General features: G+C 41.2%; 1 protein-coding gene across 1 annotated transcript in view; it reads left to right on the forward strand.

Annotated features, from left to right (window-relative positions):
* The window catches only part of gstcd (glutathione S-transferase, C-terminal domain containing), a 91152-nt gene that overhangs the window by 37573 nt on the left and 31540 nt on the right, over nt 1-22039 (forward strand). Inside the window, exon 4 of the mRNA XM_053501432.1 lies at nt 21440-21555. Coding sequence (XP_053357407.1) covers nt 21440-21555 — 116 coding nt within the window. The remainder of the gene's footprint in view (nt 1-21439; nt 21556-22039) is intronic.

Consider the following 22039-nt stretch of genomic DNA (forward strand, 5'->3'; position numbering starts at 1 on the left):
GTAATTGCGTAAAAAAGAAGTACCTGACGCCTACAGTCTCCTTTAAATCGGACAATTTTAGACCGCTAGGAAGTCTGTTGTGCAAAACATAGGAAATGGCATTTTGAATCACCGGGGGGGTAAAAACCCTCTTTGTCGCCCTTCATCTCAGACGAATCAACATGTAGCAGTGAATCACTCTTCTGTCTGGAGTCCTCACTTATTACCTGCCTGCAATGCTTTTTGCTCACTACTGGGCTGTCGGATTTCTTTTTTTTTTTTTTTTCTTCATGATGTTTAATTCTAATATATAAATAATTGATGTTTATTGCATTATTTATTCGCTGGACTCTGCATACGTGTGTGTCTTGTTGGATTTGAATGCACCGGTGCGTTGAATAACGTAGTGTGTATGAGAGCTGAACCAATTACGGAGGTGATCAAAGTCCACGTTATTAAAAGGTGGAGAAGGACTCGTCATGTCCTCCGTCACCTCCACATCCTCGTCCTCATTTCCAAACAGGATTTTAAATATCTTAATATTCAGCATGGCATGTTTAATTAAAGTCTCGGTGAGCGTGTTGAGTAGGTCATGTCTTATAAACCCGCGGTCAGCGCTCGGTCTGAGCTGCCTGCGGCTTTCACCGCCTCGCTGTTGCACATCCTGGTAATGACGGTCAACTCCGCAGCAAGACGTCCTCCGTCTTTGCCTTTTTATAGTAGAGAACAGATCACGTTTATCAGAGGCTATCAGGCACATTCTCTTTCTGGTGCATGGACCAAAATAATGTATTTTCAAGAATACTGATCCAGTGTGTTTTTGTATCGTCAAGATGTGATGCATTAAAACCAACAGGAAGCAACATGTTCACTAAGGAACAACATCGTGACTGTGGGATGCTTTTAATTAAAGGTCACTTCAATTTTTTTTTTTGTTTAATAAATAAGCTTGAATATTCGTTCAAACTTCCCACCTAACACACTGTATGGAGAAAAGCATTTGTCCAAACCTGTTAATTATTAAGTTCAGGCTCCTTATCCCTGGTGAAGGACAATCTTGGACGATGCGATGCTCTGTTAAACTCAGTGGTAACAGTTTGGGACGTCTCTTTTCTTTTCCAACATGACCGCACCTCAATGCACTATAAAGACACAGTTTAATGAGTTCGGTGTGAAAGAACTCGACCGGCCCGAACACAGAGCCCTGACCTCAACCCCATCAACGACTTTATGATGAACTGGAGCGGAGATTGCGAGCCAGGACCTTCTCGTCCAACATCAGTGTCTGACCTCATAAACGCGCTACAGAATGAACGGAGATGAACTCCCACAGAAACCCTCTGAAATCTTGTGGACGGCCTCCCAAGAAGAGTGGAAGCTGTTAGAGCTGCAGAATTAACTGGGGGACCGACTCCATATTGAAGTGTATTTATTTGGATACAATGACATTAACAGGTTTGGTCCAATACTTTTGGCCACACAGTGTATAATATCAATAAGAAAAAACAAAAGGGGATTTGCATGGGGTGCTATTTTTTCCGTGTTCAGATTGGCTAAAAGGAAAGGGAGACGGGGTGCAGTAGCTCATTTACATTTTAAAGCTGCAGACGCTGAGACATTTATCTCACTCGGTGCATTTGAAGGAGGATTGAAACAGAAGGAATTTGAGGGATGCCAGAATACATGATCTGAGTGATATTTCAGCCGGAGCATTAGTGGATGCATTTAGAGACCTCTAAGGCTAATGTTATCACGCTGAAAAAAACAACTATAATATGGTACCTTTAAGCAATATGGGATGAGCAATAAGGCAAGAAAAAAAAGCCTCAAAGCACATTTTTATACTCTAGCTTTTAGCAGCTCTTAGACTCTCTGCTGTACCTGACTTAAATGTCTTATTATTATTTGATAGAGAGTTATTTGCTTTTTATTTAACTTTTTATAAGTATTTGGGATGATGTTAGATGTTATTTTTATGTGGTTTTTATGTCTCAGGTTATTGTGAAGCACTTTGTAGCTAGGGTTAAGAAAAGTGCTGTACAAATGAAACGTACGTTTGTCTGAAATCACCAAAGTTGCAGCAAAATATTCAGATGTTGCAAAGCCATGATGAAAGAAATAATAAGGGGGAATCTGAGAGACATCTCCCAGGATGCACTGGGACACATCGTCACTGGTATATCATGGGGTAGTTGGTTGTTTCGCTTCTTGCAACATCAGATACCCTCAACCAGGTGATCCAGCCAGGCTTGATCAGGCACCAACTCGCGTGCCGGAAGGAACGCAAGGGTCAGACCTTCTAAACCAACGCCACCTCGTGGCCTTTTTGGCGGCTTTGTTCACGGATTGGACGGACCCCTTTTTGGACCCTTCTCTTTAATTCCCAGTCGTATGAGGATTTTGCAAAATGAGCGTCCTGCATAGCCTCTACATGCAACTTCTATTGGCTCATAGAAGGTCCACCAGCTTGTGTTTCCTCCACCAGTTCCTGGTACTTACCTTGTCTCCTCTCATTGAGAAGAGCGTATTTAGTAAGTGTATTCTGAGGAGCAGCATTATAATTAAATATAACTTAAGAAAAATGACACTGACGTTTAAGACAATTAATTCTCTCTTCCTCTCTGGGGCACAAGGCGGGATACATCCTGGACAGGGTGCCAGTCCATTGCAGGGCAGTCATTATGGGCATTATGGCCTAATCTGCATGTCTTTTGTACTGTGGGAGAAAACCAGAGCACCCCGAGGAAACCCATCAAGCACAAGGAGAAGATGCAAACTTCGACTTCCACTGAGATGGGAATCGAACCCGACGCCTGGTGGTGTGAGGCCACAGTGCTAACCATTAACCACTAACGTGCTGTCCACGTCTCCACTCAGTCATAATACATCCATGTAAACGTTTTCATTCCTGATACTGGATACACGCAAAGAAAGGACTCAAGATTTATTTTTTTTGTCCATGGATGGTTCTGTCTCCGTCCACAATTTGTAATTAATTATGGTGTTTTTAACAGCAGACCTGTCTCACAGAAGATCTTATGCAGCGCTTGGTTGTTAGACGCTGTCTAAAAGAGACTAATGTCTGTGAAAAACGTAGCCGCGCTGTCAGTTTGACAGGTTTTTAATGCTCGGCAAAGGCTTTTTTTATTTGTGCATTGTACATCAGAAAGTGTGATGTACAGTGCTGGACTTAAAGGAGTGCAAAGAAATGCTGCAACGCAAAAATGTAGTAAAAGTGAAATTCTGTACAGTGCAGTAAGCAGGAATGAACCTAATGAAGTCAGTGTTTAATGTATAAAACACCCTTTCTTAACGAATCCAGAGACTTGAGGTCACTTTGTGCTTTTTTATATGGAAAACAGTCATCTACTGATCATCATGGAGAATCTGTCATCCTGGAGAACCTTCGTGAGATCACCTTTCCCTCGTGATTTAAAGGCGCAGAGACAACAATGCGTGAGAATCACTTCCTTAGGCGTGGTTACAGTTTTTGACCACATGATAGCAATGTGCGGAATGGGGACAGAGATTTAGTCGAGTGGATTGGTACGCTTTACAGTGTATGTTCATGTCAAAGGCGTACTGTATAAGACTCACTTTGTTGGATTTAAGAACAAATCCGACTTACGAACATGCTCCTGGAACAGAACTCATCCATAACCTCTTCTGTAGCATTTAGTACTTTTCTGAAAAAGCAATGTTTGGAAACCTAAAAAGTGTTTACAACGCTAGTTTTTCTGTTAATGCGGTTCACCTATTTCGGCACACAGCAAAAGGGGCGACCAAGACTGGCAACAAACGGTGTCTGCTGTGTTAGTGTTATCCAGTGGTGAAAGCTTTACCTGCTCCACATCGACAGCAAATGAGAAACAGATTTGGATGAGGTGTGAAAGATAAAAAAAAAAAAAACAGGAAAAAAATTTAAACTCAACATCATTAATACATAAAACACTTTCAAATTAAAATTTTAATTGAATAAACATTCAGGAACTTTCACTAGTGCACATAAGCTTGGGAGCGAGACATTTGTTAAGTTGTTAAAGAAATGTTGAAATACAGGACCTTTAAAGCAGCTGTTTATAAATATTCATGATTCAGCCTTATGAACACAGCGGTGTTGTGGGCTATCTCAGCTTCTTCTTAAAATATCTTGAGAGCAAAATTAGAAATTATATCGTTGGGTCCAGGAGTGGAGACAATATTCAAATTTACAAATATAGACCCGGGTCACGAAGAAACCATGAACAGGAGAACGGATCCTGTAACAATTAGCAAGGATGGAAATAAGATTTTTTTTAAAAATGTGTTTGTGGAGCTGGGAATGTTTACGCACTGTGCATAAGGACTTAAATGTTTTATTTCATTGTTTTAGGATTGATTTATTATGTTTATTCGTTTTTAAGCCTCCGACATTAAGTATTTTGGAGGTTTTTCTTCCCATGCATCCATCTGAGGTTCTCGTTAGCGCGGTATATCATGTCTGTAATCAGCAGATAAACTGATTAGATTTTGGTGTCGATCCAAACCGGGTCGAGGTCAGATGTCTGAAATAGTTTGTCTGCATTAGTTCCCTTCATGTTCGGCAGCTCAAGGCCCGTTCTTTGGCGAGCTGTGAAGTTTTTGCGTCGGCCCGCCCGTGCGTCCTTCTCTACGGCATTGTGAGACTCGAGCTTCTTGTCGAGGAGACATCTCAAGAATTAGTCGTTGAATATTTGTAAGATTGAAATCGAGTTATAACTGTGATGCAGCCGAATAAGAAACTTTATAAGAGAGACTTTTAATTAAGGAAGAAACAACATAACAGAACAGCAGTGGTACACGTGTGAAGTTGTACGTTTGGAAACTTCTGAAGAATTTCACTATTAGAAAAGATCTTTTTTATTATGTGTTAAAGGACTGGAATGAGCTAGTATTGTGTGTGTGTGTGTGTGTGTGTGTGTGTGTGTGTGTGTGTGTACAGTATAAAAATGATACCACCGTCTTGTTCAGCCGTAACACGTTTACTGCCCAGTAAACACATCCTGTATATTATACACAGATTAGATGTTTTCTTTGTAACTCGTTTAGTAGCAGTAATTACTCTGAGCGCTTTTTAATTTCGAGAGTTTTGGGGTAAAATCCTAATGGAACGTTATGTTATCTATCTATTTCCTTCGGCCCGCTCTGCAGCTGCGTCCTTGCTCCAAGAAAAGAGACATTCAGACGTTTCAAGCGCTCATTAAACCACGTTATTGATGAGTGAAAGCTGAACGCCAACATAATAGTGAAAAGCTAATCATGAGAGTAGGCCGTCGCCAGCAGCAGCAGCAGCGGGAGATTTTATTAAAAAAAGGAAGCGGACGCGTCTAGAGCATTAGAGCGTTAGCAGTCGTACTTCCTGTTTCCTTTTGTGCAGGTTAGAAGCGTGCGTCACTCGCTCAATCTAACCCCGGGTTTCTCTTTTATCTCTTCGCTTCCGTCAATACCAATCTTCAAAATGGTTTTAAAATGTTGACTTTGTTGTTTTCCATGAGATAAGATTGTTCTGTTTGATACGAACACTAATTCGATTCTGATTTCGCTGCTTGGGAGTGAAGAGAAGAAGGAGAGAAGAAGCTATTTCATTCTGTGATCGGAGTTTCCGGTTCTCGCATGTTTAAGTGAAAGGCCCCGGTGCGACAGTGGTGCTGTTTACATTCCTATCAGAGACAGGGATTGTCTTCGGAGGTTCAGAGCTGTCTGTGATACATGCTGATAAAGGACTGATTGTCCTGTCTCTTTTTGTGTGTGTTTCTTCTATCTCTTTTTCCCCACACAACACGGCCCTGGCAGGGTGACCCCAGGGTGTCCTCGTCGCTCCAGGGTTCCTGCGACTGGCAAGCCGGTGTTTATCATGTGAGACAGAATGACAGCTCGCTTTATTTCCCTGCGCGCGCGGAAACTTAACTCGCTCTTTCTTTTTTTTTCCTGGTGTTGATGTGTGGATGCATACACTTACTCGGGGCCTTTATGAAGTGAAAAGGAGATGCAGATCAGGAATCGAAAAAAGAGCTTTGAAGAATCGAGGTTCAGTAAACACTTGTCTGTGGGGACGGTCACGAACACCGCTCGCACGTTACAGGAGCTTGGTTTCGTCCCCCGTACAGTCCTGACCTCGCTCTAGGACATTTCCACGTTATTTAAGCCATCATTGAAGTAGTTCCTGGGGGGCCGGGACACAGTGTCCGCTTCGACCTCAGAGTCCCCTTTCTGACCGACGGGAGTCGATCCTGAGCTGTCATGGTCCATCCATTAATGTTCAACTTTATTGAGCATTTTGAGATGCTTTTTTTGCTCGCCACGGTTGTACAGAGTAATTATTTGACCTTCCACGTCCTTCATGTCATTCTTCTCTGAACTTCTCATGAACAAGCCTTTCAGGACTGGTGCTCGCTGGATGGCATTTATTTCCTCGCACCGTTCTGTGAAGAAATCTCTGGAAAGTTTCTGGAATGTTTGAACCCAAATCCCTCTGACATCATCAACAAGGCTACATACAATATAAAGTCACTAATGTCTCCATGTGTTTAGAGTGAAAGGACCAAAGTTGTGGATCTGTGTCTACATACGTTTGCTTTGCATTGCTGATATTGATTGTAAAATTGTATAAAAGAGTTTGTATCTGAATGAATGAATTTGACACTCCTGACCTGGAACCATTTGGTTCCCATCATTTTTTTTCTTTTTTTCCCTGTCCACAGCTCTCGAGTCACTCAGAAACTGTTGGCCAGAAAGTTCTGGCTGTTCCCCAGCGTTCCCCCCGGTGTGTATCTAGTTACTTTCGCGAGCGTGTAATCATGAAGGCACAGGCCCGTGACATTTCACAGATGCACTCACCTGTGTCGATCGCTTTCCATTTCAAAGACCCAGAGTTCATGATGTAAAAAGTGCTAATGGCGGCGTAAATGGCACGTTTAAAAATCAGCACCCAGTCCTGGTAGCAGATCGCTCAGGGCGCGTGTTAAACGCTGAAGTGCCCAGCATTCAGATTCCCCCTTATATATTTCTCTTTATAGAAGAGAAAAGTGTTCAGTGTGTGTTGTAGACATCACGTTATTTTACACGTGATTTCCAATCAGATTATTCTTTTCCCTCTACCTAACTAAATGTAGCTCCACCTTCCCCTGTAGAAGACAACTGATGGTCTAAAGCATATAAAGAAGGCAGAAACACCAGAAATTAAATTACGACGAGACACGCCTGTGGTAACCAGTCCAGGTGAGAGAATGGCGCGAGTGTGCCAAGGTTCATCAGAGCTTCATCCAACTACATCCATCCATCTAGGAACCTCTAGGGACCGTGGAGGCCGATAATGAACAATGGTTTTAGTTCTGTACGATTGTGGTAGGACCTCCAGTCAACATTCACACACTACGGGCACTTTGGGACCGCCAACCAGCCTAATCTGCATGTCTTAGGACTGTGGGAGGAAACCGGAGAACCCGAAGGAAACCCACCAAACACAGGGAGAACATGCAAACTTCACACACAAACACAGAGACCCAATGCGGGAATCAAACCACATTCCCCGTACAGTCCTGACCTCATTCCAAGACATTTCTACGTTTAAAGGAGTTCCTGGGAGGCCGGCGTTTCAGATGTGAATCAGACAGGCAGGTCGATCACGGCCACAGCGTACTGAGGAAACCACTGGGATAAGTGCGTTAGTGTAGCAGGGGATTATATAGAGAAATAAAGGTTTTACTCTGTGTATTATTATTATTATTATTATTATAATAAATGGCACTTGATGGTATTTATAGAAATTGAATAGGAAAATTACCACTGTCCTTTCAGCTATAAGAATTTAAAGCACTTAAATATACTAATACAATAATATGTACTTAAATACGTGTATTATATAAAATCCCCCCCCCCAGTTAATAATGTACAAACACTTTCTCCATTTCTCTCTGATGTGGAGTCAGCTTCACCCAGTTTAAAGATGTGTTTTACTCTAAACAGTGTGTAGCGAGTAAACGGATGATGTTTCATGCTAATTTCCACAAGTGCTTTGAGCTCCGTGACATCCTCCAGCAGTCCTGAGCTGTACATCTTTTATACCGCAAGAATAATACAATTTATATTTAACATTTAATCCAAAATAATCATTTCTATAAAAATCTGTCAACAATATACATTTTAGATGTGGATGTCAATATTTTTTTTACGAGCAGACTGAAATGTATATAATTATTTCTGTGGAAGGTGTCATCTTTAGTAAATCTGGTGGTGTTACTCATGGCATGGCAGCGTGGTGACCTGGTGGTTGGCGTGGTCACCTCACGCACCCAGGGTTGGGGGTTTGAATCTTAGGAGTCCGGTTTCCCTCCCAGTCCAAAGCTGTCGGCTAATTAATTGTTTATGGGTTGCCAGATGTTGCGGTGCTCAGCAGCGTATCTCCAAGCACGGGTGTGAAGTCAAAGGTCACTGGTGGAGAAGTACTGCTTAGTATTGACGGATGGATGGATGTTGTTTCTACATTTACATGGACAACCCATTATCTTTATTAAGTATACCTGATGTCTAATTGATATGACATGCCAACATTAAGTTGTAAACAAATTGCTGCATGAAATTTAAAAGTGTGAATATTCCTAAAAAAAAAAAAACGACCAAGCCTCTATTTTGTCCAAACTGTCTGAGCAGCACTTAATAGAGAGTTCTGAACATCTGCCTTGTCTTCACCAATTCCTTAATACCTCCCCTTGTCATGATGGATTACACCTCATCTCATGCTCAGTTATCTTCAAGGCTACTAGTATTTACTCTTTCAAAGGGGGATTTTCCTGTTCGAAGTCACAGAGTGCAGTACACGACTGATGTCGGATGAGGCCGTGTCTCTACGTGAGCGAGAGCCGCCTGCATCTAACGATCTCCGTTAAGTTGAGACAGGCGCGTCTCTTAACCTTTACTCGTCTATTGTGAGGACCCAATCAGGCACAAATCTCCTACTGTTGTTTTGTTTAAACGCTGCAAATCCACGCTTCTCCGGCATTGTGCAGCTAACGCGCGTCAATCAAATAATCCCCGGGATACACGCAGTAAATAAGACTTTGAATTAGGGCATGTTGAAGAGATCAGTGGGACAAGTCGAGGTTTGTGAAGTGACAGGGTTTTTTTGAAGTTCGGATTAGAGGAATATCAGTGCCATCTCTCAGCACCTGTCTCTTTTCTGCTGGTCACATTTCATGTTCTGAAGGATCAACACGATATCCAATGACCTTCAAGATGAGAAATGGATTTTCTTAGGTTTTTTGGATGTTGTAAGCCTGTTTGGATCATGGGAAGGCCAAGGAAAAATAAACTAAACATTCATTTACGTGATAGCATCAAGAAACAAAAGGGAAAAAATCTGCTGAAATTAAAAGCCCAGTAATCTGCTGATTTATTTTCTGTATGATCCGATAAGAAGCCAAATGGATGTTTGCCAGCGGGTCCACCTGGGGCTAGTTGTTGAAAATGTTTCATGTAGGTCAGAATGATCGTTCTTTAGAAATCCTTTTTGTGTGTTTCAATGTTTGAAATGTTGATTCTGGGTTTTAAAGCCTCGGCGGTGCTACAGGCAGACCTGGTGGGTTATTCAGAAGAAACCAGCAGTACAATTAAGCGAAAACCAGAATTGGCATCATATTCTATTGCTGCTTTCACTTCAAGCAATCGAGTTTATATCCTTATCTGTGGTGTTTCCTCTGGAGATCAGTGATTAAAAAAGGAATGACCTCAAAAGACACCAAGAATGAATCGCGTCCTTGCTTTGTAACCTGTGATGAGTGGAGGGTGAAGTGAATAACATTGATGGTCTACAAACAGAGGCAGCCCAAAGTGGGTGAGATATATTAGGCATCAAGTGAACATTTTCTTAAGATACGCCATAAAATAAGATATACCTTAATCCTTACCTTATTCGTCCCACAGTGGGGAAATTTCTTTGCAAAGAAGAAAATTGTGCAATTCTTCTTGAACTTGATGTGTTAGAAGCAGCGAAAATGGGTAAGAGAGTAAGGATTTGTGTGACGAGGGACAAGTTGTGGCGGCTAGACCGCTGGATCAGAGCAATTCCAGAAACTGGAGCTCTTGTGGGATGTTCCCAGGCTGCAGTGGTCAGGACATACCAAAAGTGATCCAAGGATTGACTCTGGTGGTGAAGGCTTGGTGGGGAGTGAAGGCTAGCCCGTATAGTCTGATCCAATAGAGGAGCTAGTGTAGATCAAATTGCTGAAAAAGTTCCTGCTGGTTCTGCTAGAAAGGAGTCGGGACAGATACTGTGCTACAGTTTGTTACTTATGGGGCGGCGTAGCTGCAGACTGGCCAGGGTGCCCATGCTGACCCATGTCCTTCACCAAAAGCGTGTGACAAACACTACCACTCAAAAGTTTGGGATCACTTGCAAATTTTTTTGTTTTCCAAAGAAAAACACATTTTCATGCCATTAAAAACATTTTTAGAGGTTCCTCAACCATGGTCCTGCGGGATCTCCTTCCCTGATTGTACATCGCCAAAGACCGTAACCTTCTGCCACGTCACATGGGCTCACAGACCGCTTCACACACTACGGGCAGTTTGGAAACACCAATCAGATTGCAGTGAATGTCTCTGGATGGTGGTGGAAACCACGCCAAGCTTAGGAAAAACTCAAAGTCCACACACACCATGGAGACGTGAGGGACACCAGAAGCCACTCGGTCACCCAATGATTAGTGTTTCTATAAATTAAAGAATGACCTGTCGTACTTATTTACTATTTTTATTTACATTGTCGTGGAATGTTTATATCACTCACACAAATATCCCAAAGTGCTGACAGCGGCGGCTCCTTCCACCCATTTCAGATAAGTTCACCGTACCATTAACATTTCTTTGTTATATAACAACACATTCAGTTCTTCATTATTTAGATTGTGTGTCTACAAATTGAAATATAGTGAATTACTTCTAAAGAGAACGAGGGGCTGGAAACTCACCAATTATTTATAATGTGTTCTACATACTTTATGTCTACAAGAACAACAGCCTACTTAGAAATCACTCATAGATTTGGATCCCCTGGGGCTTAAAAGCATGTTTACTCTTTACCAAAACCCAAGTAAGTAAGTCTTCAGGCACTTGGTATTGTTATTGTAATATAATTCTTGTGCATTTATTTATTATTATTCATTTAACACATGTACAGTGCCCTGAAAAAGTATTTCCCCCTTCCTCAATTACTATTTTTTTGCATATTTGTTAAATTATTTGGATCAAACTAATGTTATTATTACACAAAGATAACTAGAGTAAATACAAAATGCATCTTTTAAATTATGATTTTATTTATTAAGGGAAAAAAAGATATCCAACTTGCCTTGCCCTATGTGTTAAAGTAATTGCAGGGGCAGTACATTTGAATAAAGTATGAATTAACTGTGATGTTCGGAAAGCTAAGTTAAATTTAACTTGTCACACCGAGGCCTGATTACTGCCACCCCTGTTGAATCAAGAAATTAGTTAAATAGAAGCATGTTAAAAACATTGAAAACAGCAAATGATTTAAAACAAAATTTCAAGAACAGATGAAAAACAAAGTAATTGACGTGTATCAGTCTGGAAAGGGTTACAGAGACATCTCTAAGTCCTTGGGACTTCAGTGGCCCACGGTGAGAGACAATATACACACATAGAGAAAACTAGTAACAGTGGTGAACCCTCCCAGGAGCGTCCGGGATATCGAAATTACTGTCAGAGCACGACGACGCTCCATCCAGGAGCTCATAAATACATCCAGAACAACATCTAAAGACCTTCAGGCCTTACTCTCACTCGCCTCAGTTAAGATCAGTGTTCATGATGTAACAATAAGAAAGAGACTGGAGGACAAAAATGTGTTCCATGAGAGAGTTCCACTGAGAAAGTCACTGCTGACCAAAAGCAACATGAAGACTTTTGGGCAAATATTCTGTGGCCTGACGAGACAAAACCTTCTGGAAGATGTGTGTCCTGTTACATTTGGCGTGAAAACTAACACAGCGGTTCATAAAAAGAACATCGTACCAACGTGAGACAAGGTGGTGGTAGTGCGATGGTCTCGGGCTCTGCAGCTTCAGGACCTGGACGACTCGCTGTAAGTGATAGAACCATGAATACTGCGCTCCACCAGAAAATCCTGAAGAACGTCCCGCTATCAGTTTGTGACACCAAGCTCATGCACACTTGGGTTATGCAGCAGGACAATCATCAGAAACACACCAGCAAGTCCACCAAAAAACAAAACAAAAAAAAAACGATTCTATAGTGGCCTAGTCAAAGTCTGGACAAAGGGGGCAATTACTTCTCCAGGCAGGTTTAAATAGAGTTTCCTGGAATTCTTATTTCCTCTCGCTAATAAAAATGCGTCCTGAGTCCTTTGGATCTGTAATCCAGTCCAGTCGAAACGGGTGAAGATGACACTCGAGTTAACTTTCCCAATCTGACTCTGATGTAATGCGTAAGACTGACTTCCTCCTGGACGTGTGATGGGTATTTATGTGCCTGAGCGAGTCGGCGCCTGGCACCATCTCACATCTGACAAGGTGTTAAAGCCTGATGAGCTGGATGGAGACAGAGCTGCAGTTACGGCTGTCTTATAAAGTTAATTATATACAGTTCCTGTTGGCTCAGGTACTACACACACACACACACACATGCACGCTCGCCGTCCTGGTTTGAGCTGACAGAGCTCTACATGTCTCTAATCCTGAGGAGACAAAAATAACTTTTTGCTCTGTAGATGCAGGTCTGACTAATCCTCCACATCGCTTCTGAGACTCCAGACCTAAAGAACACTGGTCTTGGCTTTTAGAGAGAAAGAGAAGAAAAGCGAGTGGCGCAGCGCCAAATGCACAGGAGCTGCAGGGCAACGCTGTACCGCTCGTCCCTTAAGAACAACACTGGAAATAGCATGTTTGCATAAGCGCTTGCTACAGTGAGAGAGAGAGAGAGAGAGAGAGTGGTGTAGCAATGCGCTGATTTAAACTGATCTATACCCAAATACAGTCTTGTGCTCTTAAATACGGTTGACGGATGCAACTAAAATAATCATATTGCAATATTACAAGTGTCACAATATCAATATAAATAATTTGACCCTGAAAACGAAATGAATTATTGTTCTATAAAAGCATACATCAGAGTACAAGTACAATTTGTTGACTGAACTTGTTGGAAGTTGAGTCGTGTCAACCGGACGACTTCTTTAGTAGAAACGTTTCACTACAGATCCGAGCAGCTTCTTCAGTCCAAGGTAAGTTGGAAAGTTCTTCATATTTAAGTCCTTCATATTTAAGTCTCCTATCTGAACAATGCAGAAGGTGAGAATAGGAGGGAGGGTGATTAGAGAGTAGAGGAGAGAGAGCTGTTAGGGAGACAATAGAGACAGAACAAAAGAGTAAGTCCTTAAGTTAGGTTTTCTTGGTGGACATGGGAAAAGGTCTTGATCTTTCTTGGGATAGATGAAAGACCAGCATGAAAATAAGAGACAGGTTGTGTCTGAGACCTTCACCCCTGTAGAGAGGGATCCACCTGCACATAGAGGGCTTCTTTCACCCCACTCTCAAACCATCTATCCAAGACGTTTCAGATAGAGGAGGACCCCTTTGACCTTGGAGGACTTAAATACGAGGAACTTTCCAACTTACCTTAGACTGAAGAAGCTACGTGGATCAGTAGTGAAACGTTTCTTCTAAACCAAGAAGTCGTCCAGGCGACACGACTCAACTTCCAGATAACCTCACCTGGATGACTGAGAATCGTCACAGACGTTATTACATACTGTATAGCTACAATAGTTCAGTTCCTCACCAGGTTCTCACTTTAGTCCCTCCATCTCTCTTAAAGTTCTAATTAAAAATGAAAATGCAGCTCGAACCTGGACATCCTTCTGTATTAATACATGTACTTATCAGTGATTATACATATTCTTTTGTTTGTTAAATAACACAAAGCTTGTTTTTAATTATGTTTCAATTTTATGACGCTTCTGTAAGTCCCTGAGCTGTTGCTATAGTAACAGAAGACACTAAAAGAAACACCATGGTTAGAACATTACTGTACATACACTAGAAAAATATAATATAGAAAGATATTTCAGGCAAAAAAATTATTCTGTATATCTGTATATAATACTTTATGACTTTTTTTTTTGCGATATACCTCACATTAACTAGCGGTACTAACTACTACACAATAGTACTGTTGCATTTAAATGATAAACGATGACACTTTATACATCATGTGCACCAAAAACAGAATAAACACTGCAAATGAATGATCATGTTTAAAATAAATAATAATATTAGAAACACTGTAGTGGATTTAACCAAACTATCTGTTGTCGGTCTTTAAACCAAATGAAATACAATCTGTTCAAGTCAAACCAGGACTTTGGATTGTGCGGAATAATGGTAGAAAGTTTTCTCAGTACGCCGGAGCCATGATCGGACCACCTGCTTTTGAAACACCGGCCTCCCAGGAACTCCGTTACTGATGTGGAAATGTCTTTCTAGCGAGGTCAGGGCTGTACGGGGGGCGTGGCAGTAACTCCCAGCTGAGGTCCTGTAATGAGCGAGGGGTGCTGGTGGATGAGTGTGTGTACAGTTTATCCATCTATAGTTGGAGTGATGTCTGAATGAGCACCTGGTCACTTCTCTGTAAGAGTCATGATGTTATCTCACTAAATCTGTAGAAAAGATCTACATGACCTTAACTGACCTGGTGGTGGGTGTGTCTGACCAAAGCCATGAGGAACATTAATGCAAAAGTGACCTACGTCTGAATGATTAAATTTATTATTATTGATGATTAAAAATAGCTTTAGAATTAAAAAGGATCCTATATGGCTTATGATTTATTACAAATAGTAAAAAACGATAGCAAGGAACCCCGGATCAAATCAGAACGTTTAATCTAAAGAAAAAGGACGAAAAAAAGTCCCTAATTTTGTAGGTTTAGCCGTCGATTATCATACTGTTAGAAATAAAGAGAAGAGAAAATTATGTCTAGAAATGGGAGCGTAACTGCTCATTGTGCTGTTTAAGCCGCTAAAGCCTTTTAAAGTGGCTGAGGAATTGTACACCTGAGTGTGTGAGTCAGGGTACTTGTGTGTGAGTATGCGTTAGAGATGGAGTGTGTGTGTGTGTGTGTGTGTGTGTGTGTGTGTGTGTTGCACTTCCTCCTTTCCACTCGAGACACAGCCAGTGGGAAACAGACGGTCTAGAGATATCAGCATGCACATCTGATTCTCCTCACCTCTGTGCGCTTCGGCGGAGTGTGAGTCAGACGTGCGTGCCGGTGTTTTATACACACTCCAAAACCCCCAACGTACAGCAGCTACTTCGAGCCTCGCTGCGTTTCGCCGTGTCATTTTTCTGGCTTGTCAAACTAGAAGGAAGAAAAAAAAATGAACATCAATTTTACAGCGTGTTAGTCGGAACGAGCTTCATTCATCAAACGGATATTTTAATTTTCATTTTTTTTGGAACTAATAATTACTGGAGCAAATGGGTTTTGCCATTGCACACCTTACACCTAATGTAGAGTAATAGAACAGTAAGCAGTTAAACACAATGAGGAGGATTCATCACATGCCATTAGAAATATAGCTATTGTATTGTCACTTCAATATTAAACCCTAGCAGGGCAAAATGAAGATATAATTATTATTTTGCGATCAATTATGTCACATTACCTTTTTTTTCAGGATTATAACAGGTATCACAAAAAGGAAAGATGATGATGATCATGATGATACAGTATTTGGTGAATGAGGGTGTAGAACTGATCGACATTTACAGGCGACTTTAAGCATGACGATCTCAGCCGAGGTACTCGGAGCCGTCGATCCCGCGAACACTCAGCGAGTGGAACGCCCGATCCTTGAAAATCTGCTGCTGACTTGCAGAACGTCCCTGGGAGTTCCTGGGAGGCCAGTGTTTGTTCTGTTTTTCTGCGCAATCAAAAATCCTGCTTTGACTTGAACGTCCCTTAAAAACATTCAGAAGTAATTTAGTCATGGCCGAAAGGTTAACAGAAAGAGGTCCATGTTTAAAAGTGGCGCTATATAAAGTACAGATTAATTACAAGGCAAATCTTAAAGACTTTTAAATGCTGGAAAACTTCTTGAATATTACAAAATGCTGACACTGGAGACTCCTTCCATAAATGTCTCTTTCCGTAAAGCTCCACCATATTAATGTTCGTTATTCTTTTTAAATCCCTTCATATTAGCTTTACAGTTTATGGATTATTCTATTATGGTGATTAGATTGTCTTATGATTTAAGGCTGATTGATGGATATTGTCATGGTAATGTATTAGATAAAAAGACTTCACATAAATCTGTGATGTGATTTGTGTCTGGAGCTACAGACTGCTCTTATAGAACAGTATAGGGTTTAGTCCTGTGGTGTATTACATGGGTGTTACTGAGGTTTCATGTTATTCGCTGTGTATTATTAGGGTGTTAGGATTTGGATTAGTGAAATCACTACTGTGTCTAAGATCGAGCAGGATCGTACAGTCAATAAGCTGATTAACAAAATAAATGCTTATTGCCTCTTTATTCATTTCTCTTGAGTCTTTTTTATGCCAGACACACAGTCTAGCAGTTCTGTTACTGCTCTCTGAATTCAATCCTGAATTAATCTCATTATAATTGGAACACAATGGTTAATTGAGTACCTGATTTATATTTTTAATGTTTTTTGTAACTTTCATGAGCTTTAGCAGAGAATCTCAATGAATTAAACAACTGATTCCTTTTTATTTTTATTTTTTATATAGTTCTAGATTTCCATACATCCTGACTCCTCTACGAGACCGGGCACTGATCCACTGCTGAAGTGTTGTGTTCCCGTGGGAGTTGATTTGGCAGGTTTTGGGGATTGCCTCATTTCTATATTAACTCTCCAACTTGGCACCTGCACTAATACCCACACACTCGTTATTCATTAAATGCCACCACACCTCCATCCCTTTAGTATCCGTTTTCTAAAAGCTCACTGAAAACACTGTCGAGTAACTTTTAAATGTCGCATCTAACTGCCAATCCCAGCCTGCCATGGGAGCGAAGCCGTGCTCTGGAATCCCCCTGACGAATCGAAACGCCCGGGCCGTGCGCCATCGGCTATTTTATGAATTCGCATATGCGATTATTAATAACCATCACGAGAGACGCCTGAGCCGAGCACCGGAACGCTCTGTCTCTCACCTCTCGGATTTAGTAAATGCTCCGTCACGTCACGTACAACTCTGACATCTCAGGAATTTCAAGAGCGTGCGCCAGTGTGGAGGTGGTGGAAATGAACCTGCCCCGACACGTACGGGTGGTACAGATCGGAGGATTTTGCCTAATATTTGATGTCTCGCTGTGAATGTAATAAATGGTCAGCTTGAAGAAGGTTCTGTAAATTGTGGTGGTGTCATGAATTATATGTACCACCAACAATCAACCAAACATGACAACATGCTCATGATCTTATTAGCTTCGGTAAATAGATTAGTACTTTTGGCCACGAGTGCTGATAACAGACCGTAACAGCACTGTGATGTATAACTCTGTGTATGAGTGGGCGTGTCCCAGGTGTTGTCCAGTGGTTAATGACACTAACTGTGTGTCTCAGCGTGGGTGAGAGTAGGTCCGTACGGTCCGCAGTACTGAGGAGAGAGCAGCTGTCTGACTAAACCCACATTCACACCCAGTCACAGAAGCACTTTCAGTAAGAACACACATCTGATAACGTTATGGCGTCTTAAACAACACGCCGTCTCTGCACTCATCACTTCTAAGTCCTTCTGAATCGCCTCTGAACCGTCACGGCTAACGCTTAGCTACAAGGCTAACCAACATCTAACACAAGGCTGAATCCCAAATCCCTCTCTAACCCCTGATCAAGGGCACTACTTGGAGTGTGGAACAAGGGAGTGTACACCCTACATAGTGCATTAGCTTTTTATTTAAGATTTAATCCCTGAACCCATTAACAGACCTGATATTATAAAGCGTAAGTGTAAAGTAAATTGTTTATGAAGTATACAGTGGTGTGAAAAACTATTTGCCCCCTTCCTGATTTCTTATTCTTTTGCATGTTTGTCTCACAAAATGTTTCTGATCATCAAACACATTTAACTATTAGTCAAAGATAACACAAGTAAACACAAAATGCAGTTTTTAAATGATGGTTTTTATTATTTAGGGAGAAAAAAAATCCAAACCTACATGGTCCTGTGTGAAAAAGTAATTGCCCCCTGAACCTAATAACTGGTTGGGCCACCCTTAGCAGCAATAACTGCAATCAAGCATTTGCGATAACTTGCAACGAGTCTTTTACAGCGCTCTGGAGGAATTTTGGCCCACTCATCTTTGCAGAATTGTTGTAATTCAGCTTTATTTGAGGGTTTTCTAGCATGAACCGCCTTTTTAAGGTCATGCCACAACATCTCAATAGGATTCAGGTCAGGACTTTGACTAGGCCACTCCAAAGTCTTTATTTTGTTTTTCTTCAGCCATTCAGAGGTGGATTTGCTGGTGTGTTTTGGGTCATTGTCCTGCTGCAGCACCCAAGATCGCTTCAGCTTGAGTTGACGAACAGATGGCCGGACATTCTCCTTCAGGATGTTTTGGTAGACAGTAGAATTCATGGTTCCATCTATCACAGCAAGCCTTCCAGGTCCTGAAGCAGCAAAACAACCCCAGACCATCACACTACCACCACCATATTTTAATGTTGGTATGATGTTCTTTTTCTGAAATGCTGTGTTACTTTTACGCCAGATGTAACGGGACACGCACCTTCCAAAAAGTTCAACTTTTGTCTCGTCGGTCCACAAGGTATTTTCCCAAAAGTCTTGGCAATCATTGAGATGTTTTTTAGCAAAATTGAGACGAGCCTTAATGTTCTTTTTGCTTAAGTGGTTTGCGCCTTGGAAATCTGCCATGCAGGCCGTTTTTGCCCAGTCTCTTTCTTATGGTGGAGTCGTGAACACTGACCTTAATTGAGGCAAGTGAGGCCTGCAGTTCTTTAGATGTTGTCCTGGGGTCTTTTGTGGCCTCTCGGATGAGTTGTCTCTGCGCTCTTGGGGTAATTTTGGTCGGCCGGCCACTCCTGGGAAGGTTCACCACTGTTCCATGTTTTTGCCATTTGTGGATAATGGCTCTCACTGTGGTTCGCTGGAGTCCCAAAGCTTTAGAAATGGCTTTATAACCTTTACCAGACTGATAGATCTCAATTACTTTTGTTCTCATTTGTTCCTGAATTTCTTTGGATCTTGGCATGATGTCTAGCTTTTGAGGTGCTTTTGGTCTACTTCTCTGTGTCAGGTAGCTCCTATTTAAGTGATTTCTTGATTGAAACAGGTGTGGCAGTAATCAGGCCTGCGGGTGACTACAGAAATTGAACTCAGGTGTGATAAACCACAGTTAAGTTATTTTTTAACAAGGGGGGCAATCACTTTTTCACACAGGGCCATGTAGGTTTGGAGGTTTTTTTTCCCCCTTAATAACGTAAACCTTCATTTAAAAACTGCATTTTGTGTTTACTTGTGTTATCTTTGACTAATAGTTAAATGTGTTTGATGATCAGAAACATTTTGTGTGACAAACATGCAAACGAATAAGAAATCAGGAAGGGGGCAAATAGTTTTTCACACCACTGTATAATAAATATAAAGTAGCAGTTATGTGTTTACTTCACATACATGTTTCATTAGAAACTTCTTGTTCCGGTTACGTCATGTTTATCAGCTTAGGCTTTTCTCATCTTAGCAAAATAAAGTAAAGAATTACAAAAGTCAAATACAAAATAAAAATCTAGTTATCAGCTTTATTTATGTAAAATTAAACTTGAGCATTTACAGATACCATCTTATAAAATAAATAAATAAACTTTAACAATGTTGCGCAATTTCTCACAAATTATAACAGCAAACAAACAATCTTGACTCAGAGGCAAATTTTGATTGTTTGTGATTAAATATGAATTAATGTGTAAAATTAGTTCCTGATTTCCAGTTTGTTTTATTTATAATTATATATACGTTTTTACGGTCGCTCGTTTATTTTCAGTGAGCACTTTGTCAGGGTTGCGTCGGGTCTGGACTTTGTCTCAGGGACACTCGGGACCGAGAGGAACACCACATGAGGGTTTTCCATGTTGTGTTTCCGCGCTGTGTTTCATGTTCCGCGGTTGTACTGAGTGGCTGTAAGTCTGAAATAAAGAAAAAAGAACAGACGTAAAATCATAACGTCTGATTATCTCCAGATTAATGTTGGTCCAGGTTGGATTAGAGGTTTTATAAGAGTGAGTTTGTTCCTTCTACTCGCGGGTCAGTCGTCCCGTCACGTCCGATCTCTGTTCTAAGATGTGATGTTTGATCCATTTTGAAATCCCACTCTATTTCACTCACGTTTAGTGGCAGTTTCATTAACTTGAGTGATGCAGGAAACGTCATATTTTTTTGCTTTTCTCTGTAAGTGATCTAGATTGCTCTGGGCGCGCTGGGGCCGTGACGCAGAGGAACAGGGATATATTTAGGGTGGTGTATTCTCTGATAAATAAGATGTTTCTCAGGCTCTGTGTGTGTGTGTGTGTGTGTGTGTGTGTGTGTGTGTGTGTGTGTGTGTGTAGATGCAACATGAAGTCTGCAGCCAGATTGTTTTGCTGATTTCTATACACACTTGTGCATCTCATCTCTAATTACGCAGTCATGTGATCTTTTATTATTTGTACATTGGATTGTTGCTTCTGATTATTTTTTTTTCGAGGTTTTGAGTCATTTTCTGTAAGCACAGCTCTGGTCTTTCCAGCTGCAAGGCAAATCACAGGCTCTAATACGTCCGTGTTTTTCTTGTAATTACGTAGTGTTTAGTTTTTTTGCTTTGGTTTTTGAAGTTGACGTTTATTTAACAAGGAGTCTCCAGTCTCGGTGGTTTCGTTACGGTCAGAGGTTAAAGGTTATACATGTTGTACTGTAGCGTTTATGTTTCTCAGTAACCTGATCAAGCTTTTGTTTGCTTTTGGTGTTTTGTTTTATCAATTTGGAAACAAATAAGGCTGAAAGGTTTTGTGTTTATCGCTGCTATAATGTCCTGTTGCTAACCTACAGTATGATGCAGAATTTACTTTTTTTAGTCATTTCCTACTTTTTTTCATTAGTTTTTCCATTTTGGTATCGGACCGACCTTAAACAAGCCACTTAAACCAGCCACTTAAACCTTTCCCCTGTTATGACCTCACATAAGAATAGCCCCTCCCCCCAGTGTGTCTGTGCAGGTGTAAAACATGTCAAGCTTATCACAGCTTTTACATTTTATTAGATTTCATCTTTCAATAAATTGTACTAGTCTGATATTCTTTGAGTTATATTGTACAATTAAAATGTTTTTACAATCTCTACAACAGTGGTGAGACTTTTTCCCGTGTCTCGTTTTAAGGTAAGATGTCAGACGCTCGAGCCGTGCGCAAGCGGCAGCAGCTGAACAACCTGGTCGCCATGGTGAAGGAGCTCGCTGGACCTGATCACACTATAGTGGACTTCTGTAGCGGAGGAGTGAGTCAGAACTGTTTCTTATCTGAATTATTTAATTTGGAAATGGTAAATCATAACCATATAAATAAAACATGCATTGATTCGGCCTCGTATTGATTGTTTCATCGTAGAAAGCTAGAAATAAATAGCGCTGATCATCTCGTTACAGTGGGAGCCGATGAATTGGGCAACAAGTAAACGCTCAGCGCACTGGTGACTGTAACGGTTCCCTAATCGCAGTGGACTCTCTCAGCAGGATGGTGCTGCAAAAACACTGCAAAAAAATAAAAAAGGAAATTGCTCAGAGATAGTTTGGGAAGCATGACCGAGTTCGGGGGGGGGGGGGTTTAGATCTGGCCTCCAAATTCTCAGACAAACACATCGATCCACGGACGCTACACCGCACATCTTAAATATTTATATCTGCTCAGTCTCGGGCTGATTTGCATGTGTATCACTCGAAGCAAGACTTTAACAATATTTCACCAGTCGAGTTCCCATCAGA

This window comes from Clarias gariepinus, chromosome 8 (assembly GCF_024256425.1).
Source record: "Clarias gariepinus isolate MV-2021 ecotype Netherlands chromosome 8, CGAR_prim_01v2, whole genome shotgun sequence".
In the NCBI taxonomy this organism is placed as follows: Eukaryota; Metazoa; Chordata; class Actinopteri; order Siluriformes; family Clariidae; genus Clarias; species Clarias gariepinus.